The following is a 16,580-nucleotide window of genomic DNA, read 5'->3' as shown; positions in this document are numbered from 1 at the left end:
GACTGTCAGGAGCCACCAGCAGCCCCCTGCTGTCCTAACCTGGAGGTAGCATATTATCCTACATAGCAAGAGAATTGAAACTTACTCTCTTCCATGGCAAAAACAGCTTGCTACATGGGAATTACAAGAGGGGGTGTAAGGCAGTCTTACGTCAGCTGTACTTTCAGTATGTGCGTGTATGGACGAAAGCTTCAGCAGTGCATATTTGCTCACTTAATAGGCAATGGATACGAAGAAATTGAAGCAAAAGGGGCGGTTACACTCTGAGAGTCTCTTCCCCACTTATGGAGGTCTTCGACTTGAAACCGGAAGAGAAGAGGAGCGCGAGATGTTGCACTCTTGGCTGATTCGGATGCATCCTTTCTCTTTTCCTTGCTATGGATGCTCCAGGGCGGGTCCCTGTCGGTGTCACGAGAATCTTGACGGTAATTCATTCATTCCCCTTTTTCTTCCTTGCTCCTCCCACCGGGGGAGGGGGACGGGAATAACCTTTTTGGGATTGCAGCCAGGACAGGGTGGGGGTGGCATGGTTCGCGTGGCATGGTTCGCGCATGGAATGGTTCAAAAGGGGTTGTCCCCTACGAGTTCTTTACTCTGCTTGCAGTGCAAAACTGCATCATCTTCCCTCCACTTTTGGGGCCTGCGAGAACTGGCAACCAGAGGCGTAGCTGGGCAAAACTGCTTCGCGGCGGTGGGAGAGCCGACAGCAGGAGGCAGGCTGCGGCCACCTTCTCCCTGCCAGGTGCTGCCAGTTCCTGCTGCGGGGGAGCCGGCAGCATGAGGCAGGCCGCCATTGCCCCTCTGCCCAATGGAGGAGGCGGCTGCCTTCTCCCTTGAGCAGAGGGGGTTTCCCTGCCAGGTGCTGCCAGCACCCATCCCCTCTCTGCCCAATGGAGGAGGAGGAGGCTGCCTTCTCCCTTGAGCAGAGGCAGTGCTGCCGACTCCCGGAGCGGCGGGAGAGCCGGCAGCACGAGGCAGGCCGCCGCCGGTCCCCCTCACCCCAATGGAGGAGGTGGCCGCTTCTTCCGCAGGGCAGAAGGGGTTTCCCTGCCCGGTATTGCCAGCTCCCGCAGCGCGAGAGCCAGCAGCAGGAGGCAGGCTGCTGCCATTCCCCCTCTGCCCAACGGCGTCCTCCCTAGGGTAGAGGGGACTCGGCCAGCGTGTGCATGAGGGGTGGGCTGCGTGCCTCTCAGGCTCAGGCGGTCCCTGCCTCTGGGGCAAGGGCCAGCTGAGGGGAGCCGGAGGAAGCAACAGGGCGCCCGCTGCGCCACCTGCACTTCCAACCAGGAGGCAGGCGCGTTCCCCCCCCCCCCACCTGGCGGGGGGTGCACAGGACAAGCCGCCCCGGATGTCCCCATTGGCACTATGCCACTTCTGGCAACCCTTGGCTTTGGTGGGGGCAAAGGGGTTTCTAAACAAGGAGAATGGATTCTCTATGACAGTCTCTTAAAGATACAGCTGTGCAGCACAAAAAAAGAGCTGACCATAGCCAGCCTTTCTCGTTCGCTCATTATCACACAAACACACTTTCAGCATAGCCTACCACACAGGAGTGTTGTGAAGATGAAAGGAAGGGGAGGGGAATTATGTTTTAAGCTGTCTTGAGTCCTCATAGGAAAGTATACTCTTCTCTGTTTTGTTCTATCAACGGCATTGTGATGTTGGTGATGCTGTCAGAGCACAACTGGCCTTTTAGTTTGTGTGTGAAAACTGCTGAAAATTGCAGGCAATTTATGGCAATCCAATAAGGATTTCATGGCAAGAAACTAACAGAGGTGGTTTGTCGTTGCTGTCTGCTGCATAATGACCTTAACATTCCTTGGTGGGAATGACCTTAGCATTCGTATCCAAATACTAACCAGAGCTGCCCTGCTTAGCTTCTGAGATCGGACAAGTTTAGGCTTGCCGCCCTGGACTATCTAGCTCAGAGTAAAACCTCTTATTTAGACCAACCAAAAAAAATAGCACAATGTGCACCCTTTCAAGTTATTCAGAACTCTTCATCAGAGTGGATGCTTATAGGATGAGAGGGATAAGAACATAAGAAAGATCCTGCTGGAACAGACCAGAGTCCATCCAGTCCAGCTCTCTGCTACTCGCAGTGGCCCACCAGATGCCTTTGGGAGCTCACATGCAAGATGTGAAAGCAATGGCTTGCTGCTGCTCCCAAGTACCTGGTCTGCTAAGGCATTTGCAACCTCAGATCGTAGGCCATGATCTTAATGACCTATTCTTGTTAGCATCCTATGTAAGGTGGTGAGCAGCATGTATAGTATTCGAGTATAAAGATTTTAAATGCTGTTGTCAGGTTGCACACTGTCAAAATGGAAATGACCCGTTGGAAACATGGAAGACAAGAACTGATCAGAGCTCTCTCTGACAACAAGCAAAACACACAGGCCCCTTCCAAAGCAGAGAGTAGAGAGAAAATGTGGTAGTAATGATTTACAATACCAGAGATTAATTCTAGTTTTCTGCCTCATTCACTTGCAAAATAGCATGAAAGAGTCGTGGGTGGGTGCGGAAACCATCTTGTGTTTTTTATATCTATAATGTGAAGTTTTCTCTGGTATAGTTAATGGTCTCCTTTGCTCCTCAAGAATTATTTTCCTTCCTGGGTTGCATGTATGTGTATCCATAGAATAGCATTCTTCTTTCTGGGTAAGCAACTATACCCTTAAGAGATATGTGACAGGCCAGGAGAAAATACTTCCACTAGGATGATGCAGGAAGTGTAGCACTGTAATATTGCTACTTATTTTACAGTTATCCTTTTGTTCAATTTATGTCCATAAGCTACACACGAGTCTTTTTCGCATGTTATGGTGAGTGCACATGTATCCCATATTTCTATATGACAATGGTGGCGAACCTATAACACGGGTGCCAGAGGTGGCACACAGAGCCCTCTCTGTGCGCACGCAACACACACACAACATACACACACATTTAGGCTGGCCTGGGCCGCTGGGCTCGATTATTAGCATTAAACCTGAGACCTAATTTTGGGGAAGCAGTGTAGGTAACCCTGTTAAGCACTGTTAAACCCCACTGATTTTCATGCGAAGAACTAAAGCGCGATCCTTTACCTGGGAGTAAGCTCGCTTGCTGGCAATGGGGCTTGCTTCTGAGTAAACCCTCCGAGGATCGTGATTCACCCATTGCACGGTTGCTTCAAAGCAAAGCCACCGACTACCACCAAGCTTATTCCCGGGTAACGCACGCCTCAGAGCCAGCTGTTTTTTTCTAAACTTAAACCTCAGTATTCAGGTTAAGTTGCCGGCACTTTGCAATCAATAAATGGGTTTTGGGTTGCAATTTGGGCACACGGTCTCAAAAAGGTTCGCCATCACTGCTATGTGAGCATCTCTTGGTTAAAAAAATAGCCGATGTCCAAACACTTTAAAAATAAAAACAAGCCAGTACATTGATAAATGTGGGTAATAATTTGCCATTTCAGTTGGATGTGTATTGACTGTAACATAATAATTTCTCCAGGCTTTCACTGTAACTTGTGAACAGGGCTCACAGTCTTTGTTGTCGGTGGGGCCAGGGGAGACCATTCTCTCACCCTTTTAAATGTCAGCCTTTCTCCTGGGAGTTCAGGAATGCATGTGTGGGTTTCCTTATTTTTCCTGACAACAAACATGTGGATCTCTGGCTCCTTGAAAAAAATATAGGGCAAAGTAAGTGGGAGATGGTGAGTGCTGAGTCATGTTTCTCTCACCTTTTTAGAATATTGCAATTTTATTCACTTACTAGGTTATAATATCTTGTGTATCAACCAGAATGACTCCTATAGTAGTTTACTAGAAAGCTGTTTCTAGTTAAAACAACTAAGGTTTAGACATCTAAAACCCAACAGGGAAAACTCTGTCCAAACATCAGCAGCAAAACAATCAAAATATCACTGGAATAAACAGAAATAGTTGTATCTGCTGAAGGTACAGTGGAAAACCTTCTCAATGTTTACTTCTGAAAACAAGAGTGGATGCCTACCAAACATGAATGGGAAGGAATTCGAGAGAAGAACATTTGTCTCACAGCCAGGGTGAGGTGACGGCTAAAACCATGAGATGTGATCTATGTAGCATCTAGTTCAAATCTAAACTCAGCCATTAATTCGATTTAAGAAAATGCTTGTTTCAAAACTTCTTCCATCTTGCAGGGTGAGTGTCATGAAAATGAGCCTAGAGTGGAGTGGCAGAACAATAAACTGGAGTCATAGGATTGTACTGTCAGTCTTTTGCTTTCCTTTGGTGAACTGTGTTGTATTTCAATTAGAACCAGTTCAAATATAAAAATTAACATTCTTGTTTATAGGGCAATATAGGGCAAAGTAGTGGAGCAGCAGTGGCATAGTGGCTAAGAGCAGGTGTACTCTAATCTGGAGGAACCGGGTTTGATTCCCCGCTCTGCCGCTTGAGCTGTGGAGGCTTATCTTGGGAATTCAGATTAGCCTGTGCACTCCAACACATGCCAGCTGGGTGACCTTGGGCTAGTCACAGTTCTTCTGAGCTCTCTCAGCCCCACCTACCTCACAGGGTGTTAGTTTGGGGGTGGGGGAAGGGAAAGGAGATTGTCAGCCCCTTTGAGTCTCCTTACAGGAGAGAAAGGGGGGATATAAATCCAACTCTTCTTCTACTACTACTTCTACTACTACTATATTAGCTTTCTTGGTCTCCCACCCCAGTCAGGTTGGGACACACACAGATATGTATACACACAATTGCCTATTAAACATGTTTTCATACAAATTCTCCAAATATAATTGGGTTTGGGAAGACAGGATGGGGGAAAAATTCTGAGGGGTGATAAACCTGTCAATGAAGCGAAGGGAAGTGATCCCTTTCTGCAATGATGACAGTTTGCTCATGTGTATTTTCTCCTGTGTTTTACTCCTAGGACACAGACTGGTCTGAACCATGGCTCATAGGGCTGGTCTTTTTCCATGCAGCGTGCCTGTGTCTCACTTACCATTCATTCCACCACTACCGTCTTCAAATAGGGCATTTTCTCTTGCTCAGTAAGTAATGAATTAAGAATTTTTATGACATTTTTATTCTCTGTTAGATTAGGATCCAGACTTACTTGAAAGTGTTGAATATGACCGTTCTTGGCCAATCCATGTAGTCTTGCTAAACCATATGCTGCGTATTGTGGCGCATGTGTATTTATTTACTTATTAAAACTAGTTTTAGGTCACTTTTCTCCCATTGCTGGGGTAGCGCCCAAGGCAAGTGACCTACTTAAAACAATAATTTACAACACAAATTATGAAACTATGAGGAATAAAAAGTTAAACCAGTCACTTTAAGTCATAAGAGTTCTTTCACATAAACACTATCTCTCTAACCCCTAGGCATGAAGCCAACCTTTACTTTAAAAAATGCAACGTCAGTTTTTATGGCAGCCAGTGTTGATTGTACACAGTTCGCTATAGTTATAGAACAACAAATCAGAATAAAACTCAATACAAAAGGCAGCCCAACCTATTTTATGTATGCAATGCACACACAATACTTCTCACAAGTGCAAGCAGACATCAAGGAGTACTTCTGCTTTTGCAAGGACTTCTGCATAGAAATTTTCCATGGGATTCAGCCCTTCATTCAGAAAAGCTACTCCATTTTGTTATAAGGGTTTAAAGTCTATGATAGTCATAGAATCATAAAATTGGAAGAGACCCCAAGGGCCATCAAGTCCAACTCCCTGCAAAGCAGGAAAACACATTGCTACACTTCTGTTAATTGTACTATAATCTGAATCTTTAGGATTGCAAGGTATGTAGTCCAACAATATTGGGATATAAATGTAATAAACAGAATATTGAGACTTTCAAGATAGGGAGTTACTAACATAAGTCAAATCAGAAAACCTAAAATACGTAGCAGAAGTGGGGTCCTGCACTGAATAAAAACATCAGGTAAGAGTTTAGTACACAGTACAAAACCATTTATCTGTCATTCATATTTCCATTACGGCAGTGGTTCTCAACCTTCCTAATGCCGCGACCCTTTAATACAGTTCCTCATGTTGTGACCCCCAACCCTAACATTTATCCATTTTACAGATGGAGAACACTGATGCAGAGAGTCTTAGGCGACCCCTGTGAAAGGGTCGTCCGACCCCCAAAGGGGTTGCGACCCACAGGTTGAGAACCGCTGCATTATGACTATGTTTTGATGCCCTTTTTATTTATTTACTTCATGTATCATCTGCCTTCCTCATCTAGACCCAAGGTGGTTATGTACAAAGTTATAAAAATAATGCAGTAAAGACCAGTGTAATAGTACCAATGAACGATGCGATCAAACTGGATTACATAGTTAAATGACAGTAAAATAAAAACAGTGCAGATATAGCCAGGAGCCTGGATTTTGCATATTATAGGATCCAGTAAACTGGAATTCACAATGAAAGAACAATAAGATAAAGGCAGTGTAATAAACACTGTGCTGTGCAGGTGGAAGAAAATGAAAACTTTCTTCAGGAAATTAAAATTTCAGCATTGTGATCATCTATGGAAAGTGCATTCCGGCATGCAGAATTCCATCTCACCAGATTCCCTTCATGAAAATGTTCTCCTAAACAAAACAGAAGAGTTGCAGCTATCCTGACCTCATAAGGCAAGCCATTCCACCAAGGCAATACTCGAGCACATTGTAATCTATCCAGTTGTTGGTTTTATAACCCACTCTGAATACCATATTATGGAAAAAGGCAGCCCCTAGATGTTATGGAGGCAAAGCATGTACTTTACCCTGCAGCCTTGGGCCCTCCAGGTAAAATTTAGGACAGATGGCTTGATTATGGTTTCATAAATTAGACATAGCACTATGTTCAGTATCCCTTAGTGGTTTGAAAACTGCCTTTGTCTTCTCTGTTACAGTGATCCTGGTATTCTGTGCTGAATACATCAATGAAGTTGCAGCTGCAAACTGGCGGTAACAACATGAATGTTTATATTTGCTGACTAAATGATTTCAGCTAATTTCATGCTGTGCTCCCCCTCAAAAAAAAAGTCTTTCTCTTCCCATTCTTATTGACTGTGTGCTGTTATGGAATAGCAACGAATTAGGAATATAGCAGTAAATTAGGAATATAAAGTATCTTATCAGTTTTGGCCTATATATTTCCTTTTTCAGAGTGCAGCTTAAATAAAAATGACTCCTACAATGTTGAAGTTCACATTGCCATTGCTCTCTACTGGAAAGACAGCATGAGCGCTACAGGGCAATTAACTTTATACCAATTAAGAAAAACATGGAGATTGAGAAGCGTTATGAGTTTTTCTGCACTCTTCCAGATCAGGTTAATTCTGAGGGGAGAACAAAAACTATTATCTGACTGTTGTGGGTTTTCTGGGCTGTGTGGCCATGGCTTAGTAGTTTTTGCTCCTAACATTTTGCCCACATCTATGGCTGGCATCTTTAGAGACATATCACAGTAAGATGTGTTTCTGTGGCACAAGAGAGAAACACATCTCACTGTGGCTTGCCTCTAAAGATGCTAGCCCTAGATGCAGGCGAAACATTAGATGTAAAAACCACACAGCCCGGAAAACCCACAACAGTCAATTGATTCTGGCCTTGAAAGCCTTTGACAATGCCAAAAATTATTATGTTGAAGAAATGAAGATGTGAAATAGGGACCAGATTTGAAACAGGGAAAGGTTTCCCCTCCCAGCCATTATGGCCTAAGTCCAGTGCAGCATTTTCAGCAATCGGGCTCCCTGACAAAGAATGCCATTGCTGAGTAGCAGGAGTGTAGCAGACATGTTTCCAAAGTTATCACAGCTGTTGTGGCTGAGTTGAGCCAATGCTGTGGGGGCGTGGGATGGGGGCGGGTGGCAAGGTGCAAGAAACTGGTGTTAATTATTTACTGAAGGGGGGAGGCGAAAAAAGTTTTCAAACCTGAGTAGCTAAAAGTAAGCCCCAGGGACTAAAGTAGCACAACTTCTTATGGTGCTGAGTACTGATGACTTTAAAATTGCTGCTGTGGTAAAGATGTGTGTGACTTGCTTTTAAAGACCTGCATTTCTATGCAGGCTGCATTCTACGACCATCTCTTATGTATGAAAATACTCTTTAGGATATGAATTTGCAGTACCATAGAATTATGTGGTAGAGTTGTGGAGACCTGTCAGTACACATTTATTACCTCTGCTGTGTTGCATTTTCAAAGGTGCATACAATACTCTTACAGAAGCATGCCATTTGCATTCCTTTGACGGTTCCTGTGAAACTATGTTTGGCTTCATCTGAACTGGATTGCATCTGAAGCCCTCAGCCTACTAATACTCTGTCTCAACCTCAACTTGGCCTTCATTTGAACATAGGTGTACAATTTGTACGCACATTTAATATCCATGTATTAAAGTTGTATACACTTTAGTACGCACATCAGAGGGGGCATTCAGCTTTGCATGCAGAAGACAGTACTGACTGAACTTAGCTGAAATTGGATATACAGTCATTATTTTGTAATGGTTGTATTCCTTAGAATTGTGGTAGAAATAATAGAACTTTGAAGTATGACAATAACAAGATCCTTAGAGAATAAGTTAGCGTTATAGCATTGTATAAGTTCTGCTGATGAGTTGAGTTTTTTTCTATTCCTTTGCAGATTGTTCTCAAAGCACCAGTACTTCGATTCAAGAGGAATGTTTATTTCCTTAATGTTTTCAGTGCCCTTGCTGCTAAATGCTATCATAATTGTGGTAAGTGCTAATATGTCACTTTACAAACGCAGGCACTTGGTAACTGTTGGTTATTTCACAAGTTCATGTTTTGCTTTGATTTTCAGATTGCATGGGTTTATAAAACGCTAAATGTCATGACAGAATTAAAGACCTTGCAGCAGAAAAGGAAAGCAAGAAAAGAAAATAAGAAAAATAAATGAATCAGATTTTCTTCGGGAATTTTCTTGGGAACTGTCATATGGTTGTCCTTCACAGTGTGTTTTTTTTTGAGGGAAGTGGAAGATTTGCTTGTTTGTCCTGAACTTCTGGCTCCATTAGTTCACTTTCTGTTTGAATGACAGTTACACCAAATCTCCTGTTGTGATCGACTATGTAAAATAGCTTCTGAGTCAATTATACACTATCCATAAATTCACATTTAAAAACTGAGGTACTGGTTCTGCATCCAGGCTAACGATGGATTTTGTTCAGCAACTGTGTCACAGTGGTAATAAGATGCAAAAATATATATTAATCCTAACCAATATATTAGTGTTTTAGCCATTTTATTTCCTATTGGTTTTAAAGCACATAAGAAAGGGCCTGCTGGATGAGTCCATCTAGTCCAGCACTCTGCTACTCACAGTGGCCCACCAGATGCCTTTGGGAGCTCACATGCAGGATGTGAAAGCAATGGCCTGCTGCTGCTGCTGCTCCTGAGCACCTGGCCTGCTAAGGCATTTGCAATCTCAGATCACGGAGGATCAAGATTGGTAGCCATAGATCAACTTCTCCTCCATAAATCTGTCCAAGCCCCTTGTACAGATTTTACAGAAGGGTTCCACTTTTACAGTAGGGTACCACTTCACAAAGTGACTATCAGCTATGCTGTATAATTTGTGAACTGGGCTATGTAAAACAGCCTTGTTCCTATTTTCTTTTTTCAATTTGCAGAAAGGACTTTTGCCTGATGGAAAGGGGAGGGTGCAGTTCTGTTAGTTCCCTCCTTCCACTGCTGACCTGTATCTTAGTGACTTGTAAATTAATAGTGTACATTACTTTCAAAATTACATGTTTCAGTTTTGAGCAATTACAAGTTGTTATAATTGCTTGTTTAAGTTTGTTTTTAAAATATCTCAGTCTTTTAAATTGACTTGCTATAGAAGGAACAAATGCTTGTAGAGACTAAGAACTTAAAACAAAAGGAAAGAGATAAGAATGTTCACTACTTTGACTTTTCAAAAAACCTACAAAACATTCGTGAAACTAATGTCAACTTGTAATTTGGCATGGGTCTTAGAAATGGCTTCCAAAAAATGTGAGGGAATGCAAAGTAGGACACTGAAATTAATCACATTTTCATTCTGTTTTTTGGAGCAAACTTCTAGTTACCTGGTTATTATTCCAAAGAAAACAGGCCTCAGCTTCCTGTCTACAGTCTTACAGTGTACAGTCAGGTTCCCCAAACCATCTTTCTTCAGGAAAACTAAAGATAAAGGTCATCTCATGGCCCCTCCTTTGCATTATGTGAAGTTGGTCAACAAAAATGTAGAAACATTCAAATTTCAAACAGTGCCACTCCTGCCCCACCCCCCAAAAAGGGGAGGAGTAAAACCTTGTAATGTTAAGTACCAGCTTAGTCCATATCTGATAAACTATAATTTGTGAAATTATGATGATAAATTGTAGAAATTGAAAGGTTCCTCAGTGTAATTCAGAGTATACAGTTTAAAAGTTTTTATGTTAACAAAGTAATGATTTTCAAATTTAACAGATATGTGCTTTTATTTATTTGTTTGTTTTATTGCATTTATATCCCACCCATTCCTGACCATGGTCAGGCTCAGGATGGCTTACAAACATATAAAATAATGCACGTTAAAATTGAATATTAAGATAAAATCCGAAATACTAAATTCAAAACCTATATCTTCAGATGGCATAAAAATACAATACTTTAATTTAGCCTATGACAGCAATCCCCCAATCTTTCATTAATCTTTATCCTAATATTAATAGGGCCCACAAGGGCCAGATGTCAATAAAACAAAGGGGGAGAGCACTGAGATTTAAACCTATAGCACTAGCAGGTATTATGTGAAGTTAATGGTTGGGAGGTCGGTAAGATGGTACAAAGAAAAGAGGTGGCCTCAACCAAAAGCCTGGTGGAACATCTCTGTCTTACAGGTCCTGCGGAACTGGTTCTGATTCTGCAGGGCCCCGGTGTCAGCCGATAGAGAGCTCCACCAGCCTGGAGCCAAGGCCCCAAAAGCCCTAGCTCTGGTTGAGGCCAACCTAATGTTCTTGGGGCCAGGGACCACCAGCAAATTTCCCTCAGAGGATTGTAATGCCCTCCTCAGGCAATATGGGGAGATGCAGCTGTGAAGATGAGGGTCCCAGACCACTCAAGGCCTTAAAAGTCAAACCTAACACCTTTTAGAAAGTTATTATTATGTGATCCACAGTATTATGTTTATAACAGAACTAGATTTATGAAGTGGCAGATCACTAAGTCTAATCTGACACTTCCATGATGACAAATATAGATTAATTACGTTATAAAATTAGAGGCATGTGCCTGGTTTATTGTTTTTTAAAAATTAGTTCACATGCTGAGGTGTTGCAGGCTCTAGCCGTAGTGTAAACTAAGCATACTTTTGCATAACCAATTTCACAGCTGTTCGGCAAATGTGTTTGTAGTGCTGCAGTGTACCAAAAAAGGGAGAAAGTTGTTTGCAATTGGTCTTGCTCTTGTTAAGGACAGGTTAGAGTCTGCTTCTCCCTAAGATTGGCTAATGGGAGTTGACGAACGATTGGTGTGAGTTGAAGGAAGCTGATAGTTTAGCTGGGAGTGTGTCTGGCTGCGTGAAGGCATGGAGAAGATCAGTTTCATGCTGAACGGAAAAGTTAAATTGTAGTGAAGAAACCCAAATGCCAAATAGGGATATAGTTCAGAAGTTCAACTGAAAACCAACTTTCAGTCCCATCCAAAGGGCTGGAAATGGTGCCCCAGCTGCGCTGTCCTGCCGTTCCCAAGGGGGCTTTCCAGTGGCGTGGGGAGGCCAAAAACGCAAGCCTCCCAGCCACCAGAAAGCCCCCAATTGGCCTTAATGGACTTGCACTACCAAAAAGGTGGTGTAAGTCCACAGCCTGGCCACCAGCGTAACAAGGGCAAAAGCTGAGTCAGCTCCTTTCCATCCACGCTCCCGGACCATCCCCACTACACTGGTGGCAGGGGAACAGCTCCAGTGATCTGCCTCTCTTGCCCCAGTGATCTGCCTCTTGCCCCAGTGATCTGCCTCTCTACCAGAGCAAGTGCCTCAGGAAGCACAGATCCACCAGCGCAACCCCATGCTGCTCCCAGCAGCAGAGAACCCTTCCCTTTGGATAGGCCTGGTTGTAACCCTAACTAAGGAGAGGGCATTCTTGGGTCCCAGTGAGGGGTTCGCAGTCCAGTTGTTCACTCAGAAGCAGTAAAAAATTTAAGACAACTTTATTATGCCATAGCCAGAGAATCCTTCACAACTTCAAAGTGACAAAGCGATCTTCTGAACCCCATCCCTTTGAATACATATACTTATACTCTGTTTTACATCATTGTTACCTCATGTCATTTTCTACCATTAACATAGCATAGCAACCTAACGCATTCGTTCATCTAGCAAAGCCCACTTTCGTAGGTAATGACCTGCCATACACATGTTTTTCTACAGACCTTTGACTTTATTTGCTGATATGTAGCTGTGCCCTGTTATTCTGCTAACTCCTACGAAACTGCATTCTTTTAGCTGAGCAAGCTAAAAATGGCTTCAGTCATGCTAACAGGAACATTTTTCCTTCACTTATGTATTCCAATGTTATGCTCAAACCAGAAATAAAAGTTAACTTTTTTTTTATTAATCCTGTGGGTTGGTTATTTCAGGAAAAACACACACACACACTCACACTCACAAAGATCTTGGCCTATTAATTCAGATGGATGGGTGGGTGGGTGGGTGGGTGGATGGATGGATGCAAATAAGTGGTGGCAGCATGTGAATGTTTCAGGCCCCAACCCTAAAAGCTCTGTTCAGTGTCTGAGTGAGGGGGACTGGGCTACCCTGTCTGGTGGTGTCTCTGTGATGGAAAGAGAAGATCTGGGATGTGAAACAGTCATGGCTGTCTATATGTTTTAAAAGAGGCAAGATGGGTGGCGAACTGTGACTGTCTGACCTACCAGAAACCCTGATCCTGTGAGACAGAAGGTGTAGAGGGTGGTAGGCACTCTGTGTGTGTAAAGAAAGGTTGTCACAGTTCTCTGCAGCCTGCACAATAGTGTGAGATGGTTCAGCATACCTACAAAATGTTTTCCTGCCAATTTACCCATACCATTATGTATAACTGGCAGACTGGAGAGGGCAGTTGCATTAGTATTGTATCATGCAAACACTGTGAGTGGAGCGTATGTTCCCTGTAACTGTCTGCAGAATGCAATTGTCAGTATACCAGAAGTTCCCAGTTGTGGCTTTTGCCAGAAAAACAGCATTCTTAACTACCTGCAACCCAACGCAGTGTGACCCTTCTCTTTCACCAGTCTTGCTCCCAGTGTTAAATTTTTGTAAATTAGAGTGCAGGATTTTGTGGAAGCAGTGATATGGACATTAAGTTCCTTAGGATCAAACTAGATGTGATAATATGGAAGAATCTCCCAAGGGTTCTGCGCTGCCCCCAAAAGAGGCAAAACAAATTTTGGCAGGGACGTGTTAGCAGCCAGACCCATGGTAGAATGGGGGGAGGTTTTTAAGCAGCAGTGTCTCTACCTGTTGTGGCACCTTAAAGGTACTGAGCAATACAGTGCCAAAGATGGATGTCATATTCTGTATTGGATCAGTTATACCAATAAGTAAAGCAATCTGCCTGGACAAGTCTCCTGATAACATTGAAATATATAATAGTCAGCCTCACCTTTCTTAAACTAGTCTGGAAAGACAAAGCCTTGAGTCTGGAAAAGACCAATTCCCACCTCTACTGCTGCACACCTGTCTCCAGTGACCAAAGGGTATACAGAAAAGCCAACGAGCTAACACAAACAAACCTTTCAGCCAGTCTCTGCCTCACTAATCCTATATTCTCTTCCTGACTAGCCTCTGGGAAAGATCATTTTCATTTGGATTGGAAAAGCCCCAGAGCTTTTCCAATCAGTTTGCCCCAAAATCTAATAATCTTTGGATGCTCCCCAGGCTTGAGACATTAAGCCTAAGTGTCCACCTCTTGTTGCTCTTTGTCCTGGGAAGATTAGTTCTCTTAGCATAGCTAGAGGGCTGATTTTCCCTGTAATTAGACTGCCCACCTTGCAGTTAGTGCCCAGCGTTTTCTGGACAACCTTTCAGTTCAGTTACACTGCTTGCCAGCTGCTTTCATTCTGTCTCTTTGGAGCTCAATGTAGGTGTTGAATCAACTTCTCTTGGACCCTTCCACTCTAAGTTAAGGTCCTTATTGCCTCTTTCCCCACAAAAGCACAATCTATTCCATACCTTTCTTCTCAATGCTTTCTAAACCTTAGGACTGTGTGAACGCTTTGTTGCCTGTTATTATTTGCATGTGTAAGTTATTATTTCACTCTCTAATAAAACGTGTTAAACTTTAATCCTGACTCCTGTGGATTTCTGTGGAGAAAAACCTACCATAAAAACAGGTAGAAAGATCTCGTGGTTGCCCCCTCTCACTAAGCAAGATCAACCCCTGCTAATTCCCCACTGTAGAAGAAGAGGAGGAGTAGTTTGGATTTATATCCCCCCTTTCCTGTAGGAGACTCAAAGGGGCTTACAATCTCCTTGCCCTTCCCCCCTCACAACAAACACCCTGTGAGGTAGGTGGGGCTGAGAAGCTGTGACTAGCCCAAGGTCACCCAGCTGGCGTGTGTGGGAGTGTACAGACTAATCTGAATTCCCCAGATAAGCCTCCACAGCTCAGGTGGCAGAGCGGAGAATCAAACCCAGTTCCTCCAGATTAGATATACAAGCTCTCAACCTCCTACGCCACTGCTGCATTTTGGGTAACAGAAATAGCCCTAAAAGTAATTCAGTCTTTTTCCCTGTGCAATTTTCCCTGTGCTCTCCCCCTCCAGTTGATATTTATCCTACAGAGGAAAATAGGCAACTAACCCTATTAGCCATACTCAATCCCTTCTCCTTTGCAGTTTGTTTGATTTTGCTTAAATTCAAGGTGGTTTGATTATATCCATCACCACATCTAATCTACCAGATTAAGCTAGATATCCAGGAAATTGTATTTTAAGGCCCTTCTGTTAAATACGGCTTGTTTTGTGTCTCCTATAGGAAAGTAAGGAAGTAAGAATTGCTCTCAGCCCTGACTTTCCAGTCCAGTGATTTATGCCCCCCAAAGATGCCTGAGCTTATCTGTCTGAAGTCATATTCTTCATGTAAATGTACCTATTCTTTGAAGCTGAGGAAAATTTACTTGTGCAAGCTTAATGAAACTTTTTTTTGTTACTACATCACATAGGAAAGCAGTGCTGAACTCTGACCATCCCTCATTTCTTATTTTCTGTCTTCAAAATACTGGGTCTGAGATGGTCATAATCCCCCTTCTTTTCATTCCAATAGGAGGGGTCCTCAGTGCTGCTCTTACACAGAAAGATGAATAAATCCATAACTGTCAGTTTCTCCCTGTTACAGCAGTTACAAAATGCACACTATCACACACACGACTGTGCATTGAAAAGCTGTGGCAGATACCAACAGACTGATGAGCGAGTCAGTTGATATGAAGATGTTATGGGAAGCTCTGGAGGACAAGTAGCAATTCCTGGAAAGGATGGAAGACACTTCCAGAGGCGTAGCTGGGCCAAACTGCGCAGTGTTTTTTTTCCGCCCCCATGGTCCTCTCCCCCCCACGGTACCCCCCTGTGGCACACACACACCGCCCCCCTACCCACCCTTACCTTAGTTCCTTTTCTTTTTCTAGTACTTTTTCAGGCTGAAAAACTGCCTAAGGAACTATACTTCCCAGGAGACCTTGTGAGCCCAAAGGTCTCCTGGGAATTGTAGTTCCTCAGCCCATTTTTGAGCCTGAACTGTAAATAGGCCGCTTTTTTCAGCTGGAAAAGGACTAGAAAAAAGAAAAGGAACTAAGGTAAATGTGGGCGGGGGGGCTGCGTGGAGGGGCATGGGGTGGCAAGGAAAAGGGGGAGGGCCTGGGGGACGATTTTCCGCCCCCAGGAGTCGCTCGGTGTGCAATGCCCCCCCCCCCCCCCCGTCCCCTTGCTGCTCCGCCACTGGTCACTTCTGATGCTGAACTTTCCTACTCTGTGCTACTTGTAAGCAATTCAGAGATTGAATCCAGGGATCTTGAAGTCCCATAAACTAGGGAAGGAAGGAAGCAGAGAGAAGAGGCAAAGCCTGAAGAAGCAGGGGAAGTAAAGTGTAAGCTTCAGACAGGAGCCCAGACTAGCCTGAGTTTGCCGGGATTAGGAAACTAATTGGGGACAAGCATAGATACTAGGATGGGACACCATTAAAAATGCAGCAGAAGGCAATGGCAAACTATCTCTGCTTATCATTTATCTGGAAAACCCCATCGTTTATCTGCTTATCGTTTATCTGGAAAACCCATGAGGGGTCACCATAAGTCAGTTGTGACTTGACTGCACTCAGTTATCCTGGCCTTGGCTGGGAAAGGGTGCGATATAAATCTAATAACTGTGGAAATGGCTCATTGTCAGTCTCTTGCTCTGAATGTTGTTTCTGTTCAGCTCATTACCCTGTTTCCCTGAAAATAAGACCCATCCTGAAAATAAGCCCTAGCATGATTTTTCAGGATTTTTGGAGGTTGCTTGAAATATAAGTCCAAAAATAAGCCCTTGTTACAAATTCCCCAGCACAGCTGATCTGGTCAT

General features: G+C 43.5%; 1 protein-coding gene across 1 annotated transcript; it reads left to right on the top strand.

The window, feature by feature from the left end:
- The first annotated feature begins 292 nt into the window (after window positions 1–292).
- Window positions 293–12,583, top strand: TMEM18 (transmembrane protein 18). The gene is made up of 5 exons (XM_048497865.1): window positions 293–425; window positions 4,906–5,026; window positions 6,893–6,947; window positions 8,629–8,722; window positions 8,809–12,583. The coding sequence occupies exons 1-5, from the start codon at window positions 378–380 to the stop codon at window positions 8,902–8,904; spliced, it is 414 nt and encodes a 137-aa protein (XP_048353822.1). The 5' UTR covers window positions 293–377; the 3' UTR covers window positions 8,905–12,583.
- The last annotated feature ends 3,997 nt before the right edge of the window (window positions 12,584–16,580 follow it).

This window comes from Sphaerodactylus townsendi, linkage group LG01 (assembly GCF_021028975.2).
Source record: "Sphaerodactylus townsendi isolate TG3544 linkage group LG01, MPM_Stown_v2.3, whole genome shotgun sequence".
Lineage (NCBI taxonomy): Eukaryota > Metazoa > Chordata > Lepidosauria > Squamata > Sphaerodactylidae > Sphaerodactylus > Sphaerodactylus townsendi.
The sequence above is the reverse complement of the archived record's forward strand: the minus strand, read 5'-3'. Positions and strand labels throughout refer to the sequence as shown.